Source organism: Dreissena polymorpha, chromosome 12, assembly GCF_020536995.1.
Source record: "Dreissena polymorpha isolate Duluth1 chromosome 12, UMN_Dpol_1.0, whole genome shotgun sequence".
Taxonomy (NCBI): Eukaryota; Metazoa; Mollusca; class Bivalvia; order Myida; family Dreissenidae; genus Dreissena; species Dreissena polymorpha.
In genome coordinates this window covers 35957511-35977406 of record NC_068366.1, presented here as the reverse complement: position 1 = coordinate 35977406, position 19896 = coordinate 35957511, and the positions used below count along the sequence as shown (strand labels likewise).

At 33.2% G+C, this 19896-nt stretch overlaps 1 protein-coding gene across 14 annotated transcripts in view; it reads right to left on the bottom strand.

Moving 5' to 3' along the window:
• Nucleotides 1–816: 816 nt before the first annotated feature.
• The window catches only part of LOC127853388 (coiled-coil domain-containing protein 181-like), a 34654-nt gene continuing 15574 nt past the window's right edge, over nucleotides 817–19896 (bottom strand). For 7 of the 14 annotated variants that reach the window (XM_052387889.1, XM_052387897.1, XM_052387898.1 and 4 more), the window contains 5 exons: nucleotides 15221–15244; nucleotides 10764–10787; nucleotides 10594–10617; nucleotides 5232–5383; nucleotides 817–3857 (listed from right to left, as the gene is read on the bottom strand). In XM_052387889.1, coding sequence (XP_052243849.1) covers nucleotides 3686–3857; nucleotides 5232–5383; nucleotides 10594–10617; nucleotides 10764–10787; nucleotides 15221–15244 — 396 coding nt within the window. In that variant the 3' untranslated portion in view covers nucleotides 817–3685. The remainder of the gene's footprint in view (nucleotides 3858–5231; nucleotides 5384–10593; nucleotides 10618–10763; nucleotides 10788–15220; nucleotides 15245–19896) is intronic. The other 7 variants (XM_052387890.1, XM_052387892.1, XM_052387891.1 and 4 more) reach the window with 7 other exon arrangements.

Below are 19896 nucleotides of genomic sequence, written 5' to 3'. Positions count from 1 at the left end.
AACCTCATCTAGTTACTGTATGGGTCTTAATTTCAAACATAAGCATGTATATTATGCACTTGTAGTATGTTCGAGTAATAGGGAAATATCTATAGTGAAATAGCAGTGTGCTAGGCCCTGCTTCATACTGTTCCCTCCACCTCCTGCCCTTCTAGGTTAGTAAACACAAAAAGTGGGATATCGGATAAGAAAATCCTTAGATTTTTTAAATAAAATAATGTCATAAAACATGGTACAGTATTTCACCCTGCCATTTTTGAGCAGTACACTGTACTTTTTATGAACCTAGATCTCTTTCGCCAGGTTTAATGGAAGACTATTAACCTCCTGTGCAATACATGTATTGCGCACCATTAAGTGTGATTTGTAATAGAAGTTATTTTGTATTTTAGCAGTAAGAATACTGGTAGCATTATAATGAATATAATAACCAGAGCTCTTTCAAAAACATGACTAATACACTGGCAACGCTTTTTCACGTTTATGGCAGCCATGCCCATGTCAAATTTAAAGGGCACATAACGCAGGAATAATTTAATCACTGTGATGGATCTGACATATCTCAAGTGTACAATCAATCACTTGAGATAATTATATAGACATTTATAAAAAAAACTATGGCAACCGTGTCACCTCAAGGGCACATTACTCAGAATTAAGTGTATCCCTGCACGTGAAAATGATGCGTTACACACATCTGTACTTCATGGTCACGATATATTTCCAGTTTTGATAGAATTGCTTGAGGAATATAGACAGGTCCACTCACATTAAAATGATTAATACGATATAAATCTAAAATGAACAACACACACAGCTATCTAAATGTTTTTATTGGCACATTTTATAAAATAATGGAGACAAAACATCAGACGACATTAAAATCATCTAATCTAAGTGCGAAACCATTACAAACACTATGTATAAAAACAACATGATTACGCTGTTCCAACATCTTTACACTTGCATGTTATATATGAACTTGTCTAGAATTATTATATCACAGACTGAAAAAAACAAGTTCCTTACAATGTACAAGAAAAAAAATACATAAAGAAAAATGTGTATATTTGCCATCATATCTTATTAAGGTAGTCAATTTGGTGACTGCCTAGTAATCAAATAAGAGCTGACTTCCCAAATCCACAATCATTAAATACAGTTTGTTTTAACTGTTAGTTTCCATTCAATTACTGAAAACATAAAACTTAACTTTTCATTACATGGTATAAGACTTGGCAGGATGCTGGCATCACAAATTCCAACAGTTGCAAAATGAAAATATTGTAAGCGAGTAACACATTAAGTCTATATAAACACAACATTACATAAAAGTAAAATAATCCCAATATATGTTTTCAACACCGGCTAACAGATGTTGCTTTCAATATAGACTTAACAAATGAATTCTAAGTGTTTCGACTGGAAGTGCAGATTTTTTTTTAATAATTGCGAGTAATGGCTACAGTAAATTATTATTCTGTATACATAAATATTTAATTCGTCAATTAATTAAATAAGTAGATTAACTTACAGTTAAATATTAAAATTGGTGAAAATTGTTTAAACATGATTTATATGTAGATAGTAATAACCAAAAATATAAGATGCAAACAAATAAATTAATTAACATCAGATTTGCATGGAGATAATCAGATAATAATTTACTTACACTGATACATTTTGATTTTCTGCTAAAATTCTAATACATTTTTCTGACAAAAAAAAATTCTGACTAACATTTCAACTGCTTTTACAAACATGCAATTAATGATAGCATACATAAATTTAAACAAAACATCCACAAAATGATAAAATGCCACAATCAAACATTTAAAATAACATGTTAAAGTTGCCCTTCATAAAAATGGCCATGTCATGCAAAGCAGGTAAACACTACATGAAAAGTACAAGTTAATAATTATAATAAACATTTACAAAAATGGCCAGGACTAAATAGAGAGTTAAACAGTGCTCTAAAAGTTAAAACATTAGCCAATAATGAGTAAAGAACACATACTACTTACTACACAAAACACCATTCATGATTTTTAAACAAATGATTAATGGAACATAACTATTTTGTTGGGCCTCTGATATGCGTATTTGATAGTGAAAATTGTTTTTGCGCATTCATCCAAAAGATATGTGAATATAAAGCGTTCATTTACAATATTTAGTAATTAGTTAACAAAGAAGCTCAAATGGGAGTGAATTGTTTCACATAAAACAACTTATCAGCATCAAAGAAAGTAAGATAATATTCATGCTAGATATTATTTAGATTAAGGAATATTCAATAAAAAATATAATGTAAATATAAGATATATTAAAAATGCAAATGATCATAATAAACGTTATTGTAAATCATTATAACAAATACATGTACTCTGGATTGATTGAGGTGTAATGTATTGGGTATAGAAAACAAAACGAAATCAAAGAACCCTGTGTGTGCATGTGCTTACTTTAAAACCACTTTACGTGAATATATACTAATTTATGATTTAGAGAGGTAAACAGCTGATAAAAATGATCAGCATTAAAACGGAAAAAATCCAGCTAAAATAAGTATAAACAGAAAATCAATACATGTACATAAAACCCAAATGCATACCCACAGATGTCTGTTCTTTCTTAGACACTAGAATTATTATAGCTGCATTTTATTAACAAACACATTGAAGTTCCTGAATCATAATATCACAGCACTTGAACAAAACAATAAATAAATGACCAAAGTAGAATTCGCTTTTAAAGCAAGATTTTCCATAATATGTAGCTATGATTTATATGAAAACAAAAAAACACATATGACAGGTATATTTTGGAACATTCTTTGCCTTGTTTACCATTTAAACACAGCATCAAACATTAATGGGGACATTCATGTAAATACTTTAAACAACATGCCAGCTAAGTAATTTGATTTTTTTTTCAATAGTATTTAAACAAAAATAATATGGATAATAAATATGGAGAACTGCAAATATCTAGCTATGGTAAGAACAAAGGTTTCATTACAAATAATATTCTGGTTGAAATAATTTACTATTTAATACAATTGTCTAGTATGAATCTTAACATTAACAGTTAAGAATTTGTCCATTGTTCAGACATTCCAAAATGTTCGTTTACAGCCATTTGTGAACAGTAATGTAATACACAGTGTACAGAAAAGAGATGAACATGTAGTTGCCTTATGCAAGACAAAATAAGAAACAAAACAGCACTGCTTCAGAACAGCAGCTAGTTCTCTATTTTACCAGTATAACCATCCTACCGTATATTTCCATATAAACGTACCAATCATTCACTTTTTTATTTTAATACCCCTTATTATTCCACACTTATTTTTCTTTAAGCCATCATAGATCAAAAAGCACTGTTTAGTTGTTTTACAGTCAAATTATGTTCTTAAAAAACTTACATGTATTGTATTATTAAATATTGATGACAGAAAAGCAAATGTTCCCATATTAAATGGGAAAGTATGTGATAAATGTAAGTTGCAAGGATGTTGATTAGGGAATATAAGGTAAGTCACATAACACACAAAGCACGTTTTTACCAATCTACTGCAAACTGTTTAATGTGGCACCATCATGCCAATGATTGAGTCAGAAAGATTGCTACTTTGGTAAACCAGCTAACAATTTTAACAAAACCCACAATGTCCGGTCGATCAGAACCGGTAACCGTAGTAATCAACGTAACGGAACGAGTTTGATTCCCGGATAGACTTAGAAAGTGAGATTGACTTTCGAGCTCTGCGGGCAGCCAGTCTTTGCAGCTTGGCCTTGGCTCTCTCTGCAGCACGAGCCTTGCGTGCGTCTATTGCTTTCTGTTTCAGCCATCTGTGGAGACATTGATTATGTCATATACAGTCAAAACACGTTATTTTGAAGTCGGCACTAAGAAAACAAGGGCTGTTTGTAAAACATGCATGCCCCCCATATGGGCTGTCAGTTGTAGTGGCAGCCATTATGTGAATACGTTTTTTGTCACTGTGACCTTGACCTTTGACCTAGTGACCTGAAAATCAATAGGGGTCATCTGCCAGTCATGATCAATGTACTTATTAAGTTTCATGATCGTAGGCCTAATTATTCTTGAGTTATCATCAGGAAACCATTTTACTGTTTCGAGTCACAGTGACCTTGACCTTTGACCTAGTGACCTGAAAATCAATAGGGGTCATCTGCCAGTCATGATCAAGGTACCTATGAAGTTTCATGATCCTAGGCGTAAGCATTTTTGAGTTATCATCCGGAAACCATTTTACTATTTCGAGTCACTGTGACCTTGACCTTTGACCTAGTGACCTGATAATCAATAGGGGTCATCTGCCAGTCATGCTCAATGTCTCTATGACGTTTCATGATCCTAGGCCTAAGCGTTCTTGAGTTTTCATCCGGAAACCATCTGGTGGGCGGACCGATGGACGGACCGACCGACCAAGCGACATGTGCAAAACAATATACCCCCTCTTCTTCGAAGGGGGGCATAAAAATACTTCCAAATAACGATTATTTGAAATAAACATTTTTTGGTTATTTGAATAAGATTAAGTGTTTTCAAGATTGCAATGCCATGTATATGAATTGTTATTGGTTTTGTACACTAGTTGAATTGAAGTTCAAATCTCTTTAATTACAATATGCTTGATTTCACATATAATATTTTAATTTAACTTAATTATTTAACTGTTCAACTTGTTTGTGAAGACATTACAATATATGAAGTATTCGCACAGGTATTGTTCTTTGAATTTTCGAATAGTTTTACTTAAATCAAATTCATAGCATGTTATTCAGCTGTGCTTAACTTATCATAAACTTCACACCCCAGTTAGCCGAATGAAAATACAAAAAAGTTGCTTAAGATATTGTGTTTCCTTTACGACCTAGCAGTCACGGATTCGACCCCCACTCAGGTAGAAATCTGAATTTTCTTTTAAAGTGTAAAGTTAAAGACACTTAGTGCAAGTAGTCTTTTTCATGAAGGGAGAAATTAACCCAGACTTTCATCATAAGCTAAATGCTTTCATGACTTAAATTAAAATAACATTTCACCATGGTATACATGTATATAGATATATTTTGCTCCATTAAATATATACGCACTGACATTATCCACATGAATCACAGTCCAAATTATCAATGCAACAAAATAGAATTCAACTTTAAAAATATTTAAACAAACTAATAGCAAGCACAAGGGATTCTTACAGTTTGTACGCCTTTTCACACTCCTCGCGGCTGCGTACGTAGTACCCATCATGCATCTCTTGCTCTTGTCTCCTCTTCAACAACTTCTCCTTCTTGAACTGAACGCTTTTCTCCTTCAACCAGGTCTTAAATGCCTCTTCATTGTCTTGCTTCTGGAACAGATGGCGTCAGCAAACATTCGAACACAAGCGTGGGGTTGTAAGCAACAGCAGTAGTGCTGGGATAGACCACTTGTCAATCTATTTGTGTGCGGGTCACGAGTTCAGGATAGGTTTGGAAAGCAAACATGGAAAGCACATGATTCAAATACTAAAGGATGCTTGGAGGTTACATGCCACTGAATACCTGTTTGGGTTACTGGTCACGTTTGATTTTGGAAGCCATAGACTTTTCGTTTGGATCATTAGTAATGTAAGTGTTTGGAAACTAGCTCAAGTCTGGTGATTTAAGATCAATTATCATCAGCTAGGTTAGCAATTAAGGGGACCAACAATATTAAGCCTGGAAACCAAAAAAAAATAATTCTGATTCTACAGTATGACCACATTATGCCTTTGGCCATAATTCCTGCCAACTGTCACTCTCAAACTACACAACATGTTAACCCTTTGCATGCTGGGAAATTTGTTGTCTGCTAAAATGTCGTCTGCTGAATTTCTAAAATTAGCATTTTCTTCAAAAATTTTCAAAGAATACTATCAGAATAGCAAACAGTTTGGATCCTGATGAGACGCCATGTTCTGTGGCGTCTCATCTGGATCCAAACTGTTTGCAAAGGCCTTCAAAATTCTGTTCCAGCACTGAAAGGGTTAATGGTTCACATAAAAACACTATGTACACAACAAAATAGCATCTGTAAAGACTGAAAGGATCAACTGTAAAAGTAAATTGATAAAAGTAATACATGTAGTTATTTTCTATTTTATGATATGAATATGACACATCATAGCAAACAAACTGCTAAGCCGTTACATATTTATAACAAATAAAAAAATTTGCAGAAATACATGCACAAATCAATTGTAGCAATTTGATAGCCTTGCATTCTACAACCTCAGTTGAATTTTTATTGAAATTGGCTGACTCAATTCATAAAACTTTTTGACAAAATTTACCAATCTTATTTTCACAATTGCAAAAAGCCTTTATTCACAAAATATCCATTTGGAAATTCTCACAATGTTGGCCACAAACTAAAAAACATGTTCTTATCTATTCTGTAATAAGCAATTTGTGTTGCCCTTTCATAGGCAATATAAAAAATACTGTTTGCTGTTTTAAGACTTAATAAGCAATATTTTGAGTAGGCTTGTTGTGATCATGCTTTTGCAGTGCATATATTTTATCATAATAGACTCTTAAACAAAATAAATATGTGAATACCATCCTAAGAAAAATGGTCAGCATAATTGACAGAAAGTTCACAGAATCAATCAGGATCTTAGCTGGTTTGGTAGAATACACTACATCTAGCGCGATTTCTGCCATCCACATCGCATCACCGTGATTCAGCCCAGAGTGGACAATTACTATCTCACCATGATACACCGTTGAACACGGTGATTTTGCCGTGGCGATTTGCCGTGTCACTCTTGACGTTATCGGGAAATTGATCTCAGGGTGGACCACCGCGATCGCGGTGGACCACCACGGTATAGGTGGCCGCGGTGAAATACATGTGCAACAACATTATACAAATGTACGGTCTGCAATATTGAAATGTACATGTTCATTCACATTGCAGATCGTATAATGTTGTTTTTTAAACTTTGTATGTACATGTATTACGTGCACTTCATAATAAAATCACCGAATGTTCAACTCTTTTCTCTCGTGTTTGCCCTCTTTACAGAATCATTGACATGTCTTACAGCGAGCGTGAGTATAGTTTGCGTTTCATGCTTCAGGTTTTGTTTCAATTGTTTCTGCATGAAATTTCCCTTGTTGTTCATAATTAAAGATTTGTTTTTTGTTAACCTTTTGAAAACCCTTGCTCGTTTGTGTACATATATAGCTCGCCAACAATAACATACATACATGTTTGTGTAATTTGATATCAGACTATTTTTGTGATTTCCTGTTTCTTTTGTTACATGTATTGGATGGAATAAATGTACATGTACAAATTCGAGACATCCGCAGTAAGTATTAAATTCCGCAATATTTTAATATCATAGTCATGCGAAAAGATCAGTTGTCATGTTGGTGAGTGACTATTTGTATACCTGTTCTTTGTTCAATAACAAGTTCATTTTGAAACATACACTGTAAAATAACGTAAAAAAAGAAATTGTAATATTACGAGAAATATTGATTTACTTATTGTGTTACAATAATGTTGTGCATTGAGCAAATACAATGTACATCAAATTTATAAAGTATCAAAAAGAAGTGTTGTTAAGAAATCACGGTGAATTTAACGAGTCATAATGTCACATTAAGCTTTTTTCAAACTGTTTTACTCTTTTATTTCAGATACAACCAAAAATATGGTTTTTGGAAAATAATGAACATAGTAACAACGCTGACGAGTTTTTTATTATTAATATTATAAACATGCATTTAAATACTGATTATGTTATAAATATGATTTTGTTAAACATGTGTATGTATGTCTATTTATTGTATATGTGCCGTATTACAATACGAATAAAACGCTTGTTTTCTTACGAAATAATGATGGAGCATGTGATGTCTTCATCCATTTAGTATATCGAATAAAATGGAGAATTTGATGTCTACATGAATTCACTATATCAAAAAAATGGAGAATTGTTGATAACATTTATTTACACATAACAGAACAGATGGTATTTGAACGCATCTTCTCACTTCTGTTGGTATTTTCTATTACAATCAAAACAAATATTCACACTCTAATCTACTCGATAAGACGGCGATATATTTTGATATAATTAGGTTAATTGGTAAATAAAGTAACTCTAATTTGACATTTACAGAAACTAATTACCAATAAACAGATCTTTTATAATAAATAAAGTAATTATCAACTCTACATGGGAGTCACTAAAACAGTCAGAATCAAATTACACGTTACATGTTGATATGTAATTATTGGCAAGCTATACGTGCACAAACGAGAAAGCATTTCCGAAATTTTAACAATTCTTTAAATAAACAACAAGTAAATCTTCACGCAGAAACTGTAGAAACAGAACATATTGTACATCATGCTCGATGTACGACATGTCAAATGATTCAGGAACGAGGGTAAACAATAGAAAATAATGACGATTGTTAATAATCAAGTTACAATGTATTCAAACGTACATACAAATGTTACAAAATATTCTAGAACTTTGCAAAAATTATACAGCCTGCAATATCTAAATATGTTCATTCACATTCACCTGTATTTCACCGCGAACCACCGAGGTCGCGGTGGTCCACCGTGATCGCGGTGGTCCATCGTGAGATCGATTTCCCGATAACGCCACGGTGTTCAGCCACTGTCGACGCGATCTATCATGATGGAAACACCTTCTGATCGCGGTGATTTTCCACGCTCACGAAAAATTGTCCACGGTGGGAATGTGGTAAATGGCAGAAATCGCGCTAGATGTAGTGTATCAACTGTAAATTACAAGTGATCATAGACAAAGTGGGGCTGCAACATGTAAAAAATATGGTTTGTTTCATTTGAAATAACCTAAAAATTCCACTTTCTAAGGAATCTGATTGTTTTATTCATTGTTTTTGCTTTTTTTTCTAATTTTAATTGACTGAAATAGTGTTGTTTTTTCAATTCTTTTCAAAGAAAAATGTCCACTTAAGTACACTTCTAATAAATAAGCGTCAGAGAGCATGGCATTAAAAAATCAGATCAGTCTCAATGCTTATACAACTTACAGGTGTTACATGGAACTTATGATCAGCACGCAATAAAAAAGTGTGCAAAATAAAATAGTGGGGAGATGAATATAAGACTTGAGTCCTTATTGAAGCAAATTATTACACATAATACTTAAAATATGCAAACAAACTTATCTAACATTAAATTAATACTTGAATGGCTTTACACACAAAAATACATACACTGAAGATGAATAATACATGCACATGCATAACCAAATAGTGTTGCTATTTTTATATATTAAAAATTCATTTTTTAATAGACAAATCCAAGTGAACTGATCATATATATATATATGTATATATATATTACATATATATATATATATATATATATATATATATATATATATATATATACATATTGATATTAAACTATATATTTTAAGTATAAAAACATGCAGATTTACATTCTATAGAATTGTTCAAAATAAAATGTTACAAGAGTACCGCATAACAGATGCCAGGCTCGGCTACGGGTGCAGTTTTGAATAAATGAAAGCTTGTCAGAATTTTTTTTTCAGAGGTCACAGTGACCTTGACCTTTGACCTAGTGACCCAAAAATGGGTGTGGCGTGTAGAACTCGTCAATGTGCATCTACATATCAAGTTTCAAAGTTGTAGGTGGACGCACTTTGATTTTAGAGCGAATGCTAAGGTTTATGTTAAAGTTTTATATTAGAGGTCACAGTGACCTTGACCTTTGACCTAGTGACCCAAAAATGGGTGTGGCGTGTAGAACTCATCAAGGTGCATCTACATATCAAGTTTCAAAGTTGTAGGTGGAAGCACTTTGATTTTAGAGCCTATGTTTAAGTTTAATATTAGAGGTCACAGTGACCTTGACCTTTAACCTAGTGACCCAAAAATGGGAGTGGCGTGTAGAACTCATCAAGGTGCATCTACATATGAAGTTTCCAAGTTGTAAGTGGAAGCACTTTGATTTTAGAGCCAATGTTAAGGTTTTAGCACGACGCCTACGGCGGACGGCTGACGACGAGCTGGCTATGACAATACTTCGGGTTTTCTCCAAAAACGCCGAGCTAAAGATGAAAGAAAATAACTGCAATAAATACTGTCAATTGGAAAAGGAAATGAAGGTTGTGAAACAAGCATGCCAAAGAAATCTGCCAACTAATTTTTTTTTAAATGGCCAATTAATGTACCATTCCAAAAGGAAGTAACGTGACAAATTGTCAGATCACATGCGTTTTGCAATAAAAACATGAATGGTTATTTGATTCTGCACATCGATGAATTCCAAGAGAAAATACAAAATTTGAGATTCCACTTTTATAATTTGAAATAAATTTAAAACTATTTACAAACATGTTATAAAAAAATTGATTGTATTTATGGTTAAAGAGAGTATACACATTATTTCCAAACATATTTTTCAGAAAGGGACTTTATCATACAAGTTTATATTTGGGAATGATCATATATGAAGGCAAACAAATGTATGTTCATGTTCTTTTTTAACTCTTACCCAATCAGTGAAGTCAAAGTCAGTCTTTTTTATGAAACAAAAAGAAAAATAATTGGACACACTTAAAAACTTGCCCACGTTCATTTTATTTTTGTCCTTAAAGGAGTGGGTACATGTATACATTTCAAAAAATTAAAATGTGGGTGAACAATTTTGATTTCAAATCTTACCCAATCATTGTAGTCAGTTTCAGTCTGGGTTTTTTATGAAACGGAAAGAAGAAACATACATTCCACATAGACATTGAAACACACAATGCAAACGTGCACAAGTAGAGACTTACATGTACTGCAAAAATGAATCATAATAACAACACTATGTTTGCTTTTCATGCATGTATGTTGTATAAAAATGTGCTTTCATATGGTCCTGTACTAGCATTGAGATTACACCAGTATTGCTTATCTGATATATTAATTTATGTTTAAAAGAGCCACTTTTGGTTAAAATTTAAAGCACACATTTTCTTTTTTCTTATAAAGTTGTGTCCTTGTAGAATGAAAGGCAACATATCAGCTCCTACTATACAAATAATTACTTTTCAGTGCTTTTGATGTGACAAATACATATATGAGGCAAAATTTATTGGATGTGACAAGGTAATAACAATTTAAAATTTGCTTTAATGGCACAATAACTCTATAACTCCTTAAAGGGGCCTTTTCACAGATTTTGGCATGTTTTGAAGTTTGTCATTATATGCTTTATATTGATAAATGTAAACATAACATTTTAAAAGCTCTAGTAAAAAATCAAAAATAAAATTTAAAAAAGGAAAAAAAAAGTAGCCCGCAGCAGGGCTCGAACCAGTGACCACCGGAATCCTGAAGTAAAAACGCATTAGCCAACTGAGCTATCCTGCCACGCATACATAAAATGCGTATTTTATACGTTATATAAACAATCTTCGTAGTTTCACAAATTTAAATTACAACAACAGAACTCTCCAAATTATTCAATCGTTTCGCGTTGCAACGCTTGATAATTTATAGGTTTTTAAATCGTCAAAAGATGCATATGATGGCTATATTAGACCATGGCAAATGTTCAGTAATACTGTTTCCTCACAAATATCATAACTAAACAGAAAATTTGCGAATCTGACACAACTTTTTTCAATTTTGTCAATTTACCAAACCGCGAAAAGATCCCTTTAAACTTAAAACTGCACTCAAATAAAAGTTACTGCTATTTGTTGACCATCTAGATGTAAGAATGAAATGCAATATAAAACGTATAACATCCACATAAAAAACATTAAAACAATTGACTTAAAACTGCTTGAAGAATGAAGACAGACTTTGGCAATAAACTTGTCTTCGGACATGCAAAATAATTGCCAACCTTGAAAAGTATCATTATTGACATTGCAATAATAATGCAAGTAAGTAGTTGCCGTTACGTAACATTTTGGCATATACAATTTGGCAATGTTTGCTGCGATAATCTCAAACACAAGCATGCGTTTTCAGAAAATTGTAACAAAATAAGTATAGCCTGCGTTTAAATCTTTTTCATCCTTTTATACAAATTATGATATGACTACAACCCTATATTAGCTTTTCTATAAAGCCAAAACAAAAAACAAAACCAGATTGTGATGCAAGTGTGGGCAAGTCAGAAATAGGTATATAACCCATTTAATCTTCATACTTTCCAGCACCTTTGAACATGTTATTTAAGTGAAGAACAAGAGCTGTCCCATAACAGCGCGCTCAACTATTCGTAAGCTTTGAAAGTTAAATATACAATTTCTGTCCTTTTCTGATACAATGATCCAAAAGACATATTTAATGTTGAATATCTGGAGCAGTTATTTAGTTAAATAAGTAAATTTAAAGCCGAAACTTGATAAATTAAAGCAAGAAATGTGACCACGCCAAGAAATGAGATTTCAAATAATAACAAATAAATTAAATGAGTAATTAAGTTTGCAAGGTCTGCATTTAAGCTACCTAAAAACATAATTGCAGAACAGTGTCTCCATTGAACTTAACTTTTTAAAACTCTTTAGCAACAGTGACCTTGACCTAGACTGAAATGGCCCCAAATGCAGCCCCAGTCTAGGTCTGCATGTGAGCTAGAGATTGGTGTTATTGCATGTGCATGCTAACCATAGTTTGTGGAAGTACAAGAAGTACAATAAGGGGCACAATTCTTCTAAATTGATGTACATATGAAAAGTTAGAAGTGAATATCTGTAGTAGTTACTGAGATATATACTTGTTGCATGCCAAGTACTGAGATATATACTTGTTGCATGCCAAGTACCTGAGATTTATACTTGTTGCATGCCAAGTACAAAATGAATTTAAACTTGAACGCAAACCTAACCTTAACTTTTCTTAGTACAAAAGAGGGAATAATCATGCTTAAAGTCAAAGTTGAACATATATGCAGTTTTATTTTAATATATGTGGTATACATGAAGATATTGAGTTATTGCAGGCAAACATTAACCTAACTTTTAAGTATCAAAGGAGCATAATTCTGCTCAATTACAGATCAGGGTCACGGGCCTTGGTCAAAAACATTGCATTATAAACTCTAAGACATGTGTGAAGTTTTATTTAATATCTGTTGTTCATATAGAGATATGTACTTGCTGCCTGCAGACTTAATTCTATGTGAATTTAAACTTCCATGCAAACCTTAACGGGCTAAAATATGCACAAACAGGCCATAATACTGCTAAAAGGCTGATCACATTTATTGGTCTTGGTAAGAGAATGTTTATAACGACCCTGAAGTGCTATGTTTATTTAGATACCTGTATTTAATATAGAGATATGGAGTAATTGCTCGCAAACTTTACCAGTTTATGTCAGCTACAAAAAGGGGCAACATTCTTCTAAATTGCAGGTCAGAGTTATGGAACTTGGTCAGTGACCTCACATGATGACCCCAAACACATGCGTTAAGTTACAATTGTATACCTGAAGTAGACAAAGTAATATGGAACCTTGAAGTAATGAAAGGGGCCCTAAATAAGAGTTATGGAACATATTTACTTGTATTGTAAACTAAAACTATGACTGCGACCACATGTGTGAAGTTTAAAAAAACTTACAAAAAGGGGGCAAAGTTCTGCTAAAGGGGGTATAATTCTGCTAAATTGCATGTCAGAGCTATGGAAGATGGAAAGTGACCTCACAAAATGACCCCGACTACCTGTGTGAAGTTTCAGTTGAATACTTATTGTAGAAATGGTATAGAGATGTTGAACATCTATATTAACCAAATTGAAATAGTTAAAATGTTCTGCTAAAAACTCCCAGATATGGAACATGGTAATTGACCTCACTATGACCCCCCCCCCCCCCCCCCCCCCCCGCACACACAGTGTACAGTTTCAAATGAATACCTGTAGTAGAAACATTGAAATGTTGAAATATATAAACGTTGTAAGTTTACCTCAACATGAGCATTGTGTGGACACAGATGTTGACAATGACGCAAACATTTGGGTTAGTAGTAATAAAGCTCAGATTATTTTATGAATAATCGAGCTTAAAATAACTGCAATTGCCAAATATACCAAAAATCAAACTTGTAATTCATTGTTTGCCTTTTCGTATCACAAAAAGCAACATTTGAATGTGTGAGTATTTAAAAAAAACTTAACATTCTTTTAAATATTCTCTTTATAATATTATAATCTTCAGTTAAAAATTGATAACTTTTGCAACTCTAGACTATAATCACAAAACAAATCATCCAATAATACATGTATATGAATTGTATACACAGTTAATATTTACACATTTCTTAATTATATCAAATTATGTGTGATCAAATTGGAATTGTGACACTGAAACTATTAATAAACAAGACTATTGCCAAGCAATAAATGTCCCCTACCTCCCCATACTGCCATCTATCCATGTTTCAAGTTTCATGAAAAAAAGATGGAGAACTTTTTAAAGTTATTGCAGGATCCACCATTTTTAGCAATATTTCTAGTCTATTTATTGCCATAGCAACCAGAATTTTTGACGTAGGAACAAAATGAAATGAGGTGCATAATCTCCATATTGCCATCTATCCATGTCTCAAGTTTCATTAAAAAAAAATGAAGAACTTTTTAAGTTATCGCAGGATCCACCATTTTCAGCAATATTTCAAGTCTATTTGTTGCCATAGCAACCAGAATTCTTGACATAGGAACAAAATCAAATGACATGCATAATTTCCATATTGCAATCTGTCCATGTTTCAAGTTTCATGAAAAAATATGAAGAACTTTTAAAGTTATCGCAGGATCCACCAATTTTAGCAATACATCGCAGGACTGGAAATGTGTGACAGACTGACAGACTGACAGAGCACAAACCATAAGTCCCCTCCGGTTTCACCGTTAGGGGACTAATAATAAATTTAGACAAAGCAAATTACTATCTGGCAGCAATATAAGCGCGAAAACAAATAAGTTCTTAGCCAAAAACAAAAACACTATCTTTCTTTTCTGTTCTAAATGTGATGTACAAATTCGATGATGATGTAAACTATGGGACTAAAAAAATTACAAATGTTGTTATACAAACTATTTGGAAATTAGGAAATAAGAAAAGGCAAACAAGAAAATATGTTTGTACTTTTGGCTTTGGAAGGTTTCTTTCTGACTTACCCCATCTTCTGAGTCGACCCCTCCCTGTTATATGAAAACAGAACAAAGAAACACTATAGATATACATAAATGCATGCTGGCACATGGACAGGTTGCACCAAAAGTACTACTAAGCTAAATTTTAAATAAGTTTTACTGCAGAATATTTTAGATTCTGGGAAAACCCACTAATCTTATGCTACCTAAACAAAGTTGATCCATTTAAAAACCACATACCAACTGTAATTATTTGAATTAAACAACTCTTGGTACATAAAATGGGTCAGTGTTGTTTGTACCTGTGACTTGGGTCAGTGTTGTTTGTACCTGTGACTTGGGTCAGTGTTGTTTGTACCTGTGACTTGGGTCAGTGTTGTTTGTACCTGTGACTTGGGTCAGTGTTGTTTGTACCTGTGACTTGGGTCAGTGTTGTTTGTACCTGTGACTTGGGTCAGTGTTGTTTGTACCTGTGACTTGGGTCAGTGTTGTTTGTACCTGTGACTTGGGTCAGTGTTGTTTGTACCTGTGACTTAATAAGTATCCAAATATTTGGTTTTGCTACACTCAAATTAATTGAACCATGAATACCACACTGATGTGGAAATTGTAGAATGTACCAGTAGTATTTTCTCAAACCAGTGCAGCAATCTGATTGGTAATGCACTGTGTTCTGTCTAGCTTTATTGTTTTTGAAAGCCATACATTGCTTAATGTTTATATACAGGCAAGCTGTTACATTCCACATAAGTAATGTTTTATTGTGAACTACCAAAAAAATCAATACATAAGCTACAATTAATTGTTCAATAAGAATGACTAGTGATCAAATTAGTGAACATCTAACATAGCTCTGATGCACTAGTATATAGCTTAGAGAGTAAGCAAAAAAAACAACAAAGGTAAAACATGCCACTTCTTAGCAAAATAAGAACAACCCATGCAAATGATGATAATAATTCAAATGACATGATAGCATCTATCGCCTGTGACCCCACATGTCAAATTTGGCATAATGTAATAATCATGTAATAGAAATACTTAGTTGAAAATGGGGTTGAACTTTTGTAAAACTTAACTCTGAGGACAATGTATGCAAGTTTGATAGTTGTTTGTTGAAAACTAAAGGAGAAATATGTCGGACACGTTTGTGTCTTTGTAAATACGTCCTTGGTGAGTCCTGCATACCCACCCCCTGTACTTTGTTACTAGGGATACACAAACAAATTTTACTCTTTTGGATCACAAACAGACACTAAAAATCTTTTAATTAATAATAATAAAAAATAATATATACTAGCAACTATGATTGTTAAACCAGCAAATGCACGTCAAGCATATTTGTTTCTTTTACAATTTTATAACTGTGGGGCATTGCATAATCTTGTTGTATTCAATAATAATAAAAATAATAATAGTAATAATAATAATAATAATTATAACAAGACTATTGCCAAGCAATATAGTCCCCTACTGGCTCTGCCATTGTCAGAAATTCCACCATTGTCAGATATTTTGTTGTTGCCATAGCAACCAAATTTTTTTATGTAGGAACAAAATGAAATGACGTGCATAATGTCCATATTGCCATCTATCCATGTTTCAAGTTTCATGAAAAAATATTAAGAACTTTTAAAGTTATCGCAGGATCCCGAAAACCACTATTTTCAGCAGTAATTCTAGTCTATTTGTTGCCATAGCAACCAGAATATTTGACGTAGGAACAAAATGAAATGACGTGCATAATGTCCATATTGCCATCTATCCATGTTTCAAGTTTCATGAAAAAATATTAAGAACTTTTAAAGTTATCGCAGGATCCAGATAAGTGTGACTGACTGACTGACTGACTAACTGACAGACTGACAGACAGAGCGCAAACCATAAGTCCCCTCCAGTGAAACCAGTAGGGGACAATAATAAGAGCACCGCATAACGGGTGCCACACTCGGCTACGGGTGCAGTTTGGAAAAAATGAAAGCTTGTCAGATTTTTTTTTTTTTTAAAGGTCACAGTGACCTTTACCTTTGACCTAGTGACCCAAAAATAGGGGTGGCTTGTAGAACTCATCAAGGTGCATCTACATATGAAGTTTCAAAGTTGTAGGTGAAGCAATTTGATTTTAGAGCCAATGTTCAAAACCTTAACAAAATGTAACGGTTTTAGCACGACGCAGACGGCGGACCGGCGGACGTTCGACAACGGACGACATGACGAGCTGGCTATGACAATACCTCGGGTTTTCTCCGAAAACGCCGAGCTAATAATAATAATAACAAGATATGTGTTTGTCAGAAACACTATGCCCCCTTTTGCACCGCTTTGAAGCTATATATTTGAACTTTGACCTTGAAGGATGACCTTGACCTTTCACCACTCAAAATGTGCAGCTCCATGAGATACACATGCATGCAAAAGATCAAGTTGCTATCTTCAATATTGCAAAAGTTATTGCAAATGTTAAAGTTGGTGCAAACAAACAAACAAACACACAAACCAACAGACAGAGCAAAAACAATATGTCCCCCACTATAGATGTGGGGGACATAATAATAGTGCAATACAGGCTAGCATAGTTTAAAGTTGTATGCCCTGTCATTGAACACACACAAGCTTGTACTCATAATTGTGAGAAGTTTTAAATGAATGATGTGAAATATATGTTTTGCACATCAAACATGTGCTGAATAAATTGGAAAATACAATTATATAATTATGATACATAGGAGCATAAAGTTGAAATTATTTGATGAAAGACTGTTACAATGACAAACAAGAGGGCCAAGATGGCCCTAGTTCGCTCACCTTTTTGAACTCAACCAATATATCATTAAGACAAACATTTTGACAAAGTTACATGAAGATTGGGCATGAAATGTGACTTCTACATTGTTTACAAAGTTTTTCTTTTTTTGACCTAGTGACCTAATTTTTGATCCAGCATTACCCAGTTTCAAACTTCATCGAGCTATCATTGGGACATATCTTCTGACCAAGTTTCATGAAGATCGGACAAGAAATGTGGCCTCCAGAGTGTTTACAAGGTTTCTCTATAGACATATAAGGAAAACTGCCCGTTCACTAGCGGCCATGTTTTTTCACAGACCGGAACCACTTTTGAGCTCAACCAACATATCATTAAGACAAACATTTTGACAAAGTTACATGAAGATTGGGCATGAAATGTAACTTCTACAGTGTTTACAAGGTTTTTCTTTTTTTGACCTAGTGACCTAGTTTTTGACCCAGCATGACCCAGTTTCAAACTCGATTGAGGTACCATAGGAACAAATTTTCTGATCAAAGTTTCAGGAAGATCGGACAAGAAATGTGGCCTCTAGAGTGTTTACAAGGTTTCTCTATATAATAAATAAGGAGAACTCCCCCGCCCACTGGCGGCCATGTTTTTCAACGGACCGGATCCACTTTTGAACTCAACCAACATATCATTAAGACAAACATTTTGACAAAGTTACATGAAGATTGTGACTTATTAAGTGTTTACAAGGTTTTTCTTTTTTTTTTACCTAGTGACCTAGTTTTTGATCCAGCATGACCCAGTTTCAAACTCTATCAAGATATCATTGGGACAAATCTTCTGACAAAGTTTTATGAAGATCAGACAAGAAATGTGGCCTCTAGATTGTTTACAAACCAAATGTGGATGACGGACAGACGGACATACAACGGACAAAGACCGATCACAAAAGCTCACCTGAGCAATCAGGTGAGCTAAAAACTGTTACCTTTTCAGTAATAAAATTAATGACATTTGATATGGTTTCATGAAAACTGTTCTTTCAATTTATCTAATAAATGCCTACAACAACAGTAACTTAATCTGAAAGTGAAACAAAATTTAATAATTTTTGAATCCGATTCAGCTATAATGAATGCAAAAATAATAATGTGTATCAAATGAATGCAAACTGATGTATTAAGAATTCAAGCCTAATCTTTTCTATTAGGTGTTGAGTGTATGAATAAACCCTTAAGAACTTGAAGGCATATGCAAGCAGTATGCGCTAAGAAGAGATTGTTACCAAATAAATGATGTACAAACACTCTTCATGCATTCTTAAAGCCACGCACCTTGAAATGAAATACAAGGCAAAGTCAATTTAAGTATAAATAAGAAACATATTTTATCTACGCCAATTAGAATATATCTGGTGGTTACAAGGTAGAAATCCGTCTCTTTTGCTCTTTAAAACTTAAAAATAATCGTGTTTGTCGAAATAAAAGTATACGTCCACAAATTCTACTTTCCGTTTTAAAAGCGGTACCGTTTGAAAAATAATAAATAAATTGCTATCTAGGCTATAGATTTAATTTTATCTATCTCAATTAGAATATATCTGGTGGTTACAAGGTAAGAATCCGTCTTTTTTGCGCTTTAAAACTTCAAATTAATCGCGTTTGTCGAAATGTACGAATACATATAGAAATCCTACTTTCGGTTTTAAAATTTAAAAAAATAATATATTACTTGCTAACTAGCCATTAGATTTAATGACAATTTTGCACACTTTCAAATGGCATCTATATGTATTGATTAGAATGTACTTCATTTCAAGGTGTGTGGCTTTAAGACCTGACCAGTGTTTTAAGTAACAATAAAGAGCTATTTATTGCTCTGTTGTTAAAAATTTAATTGTTGTACTGTTATAACATACTTTGTGTGTGTGTTTTTATTGTTG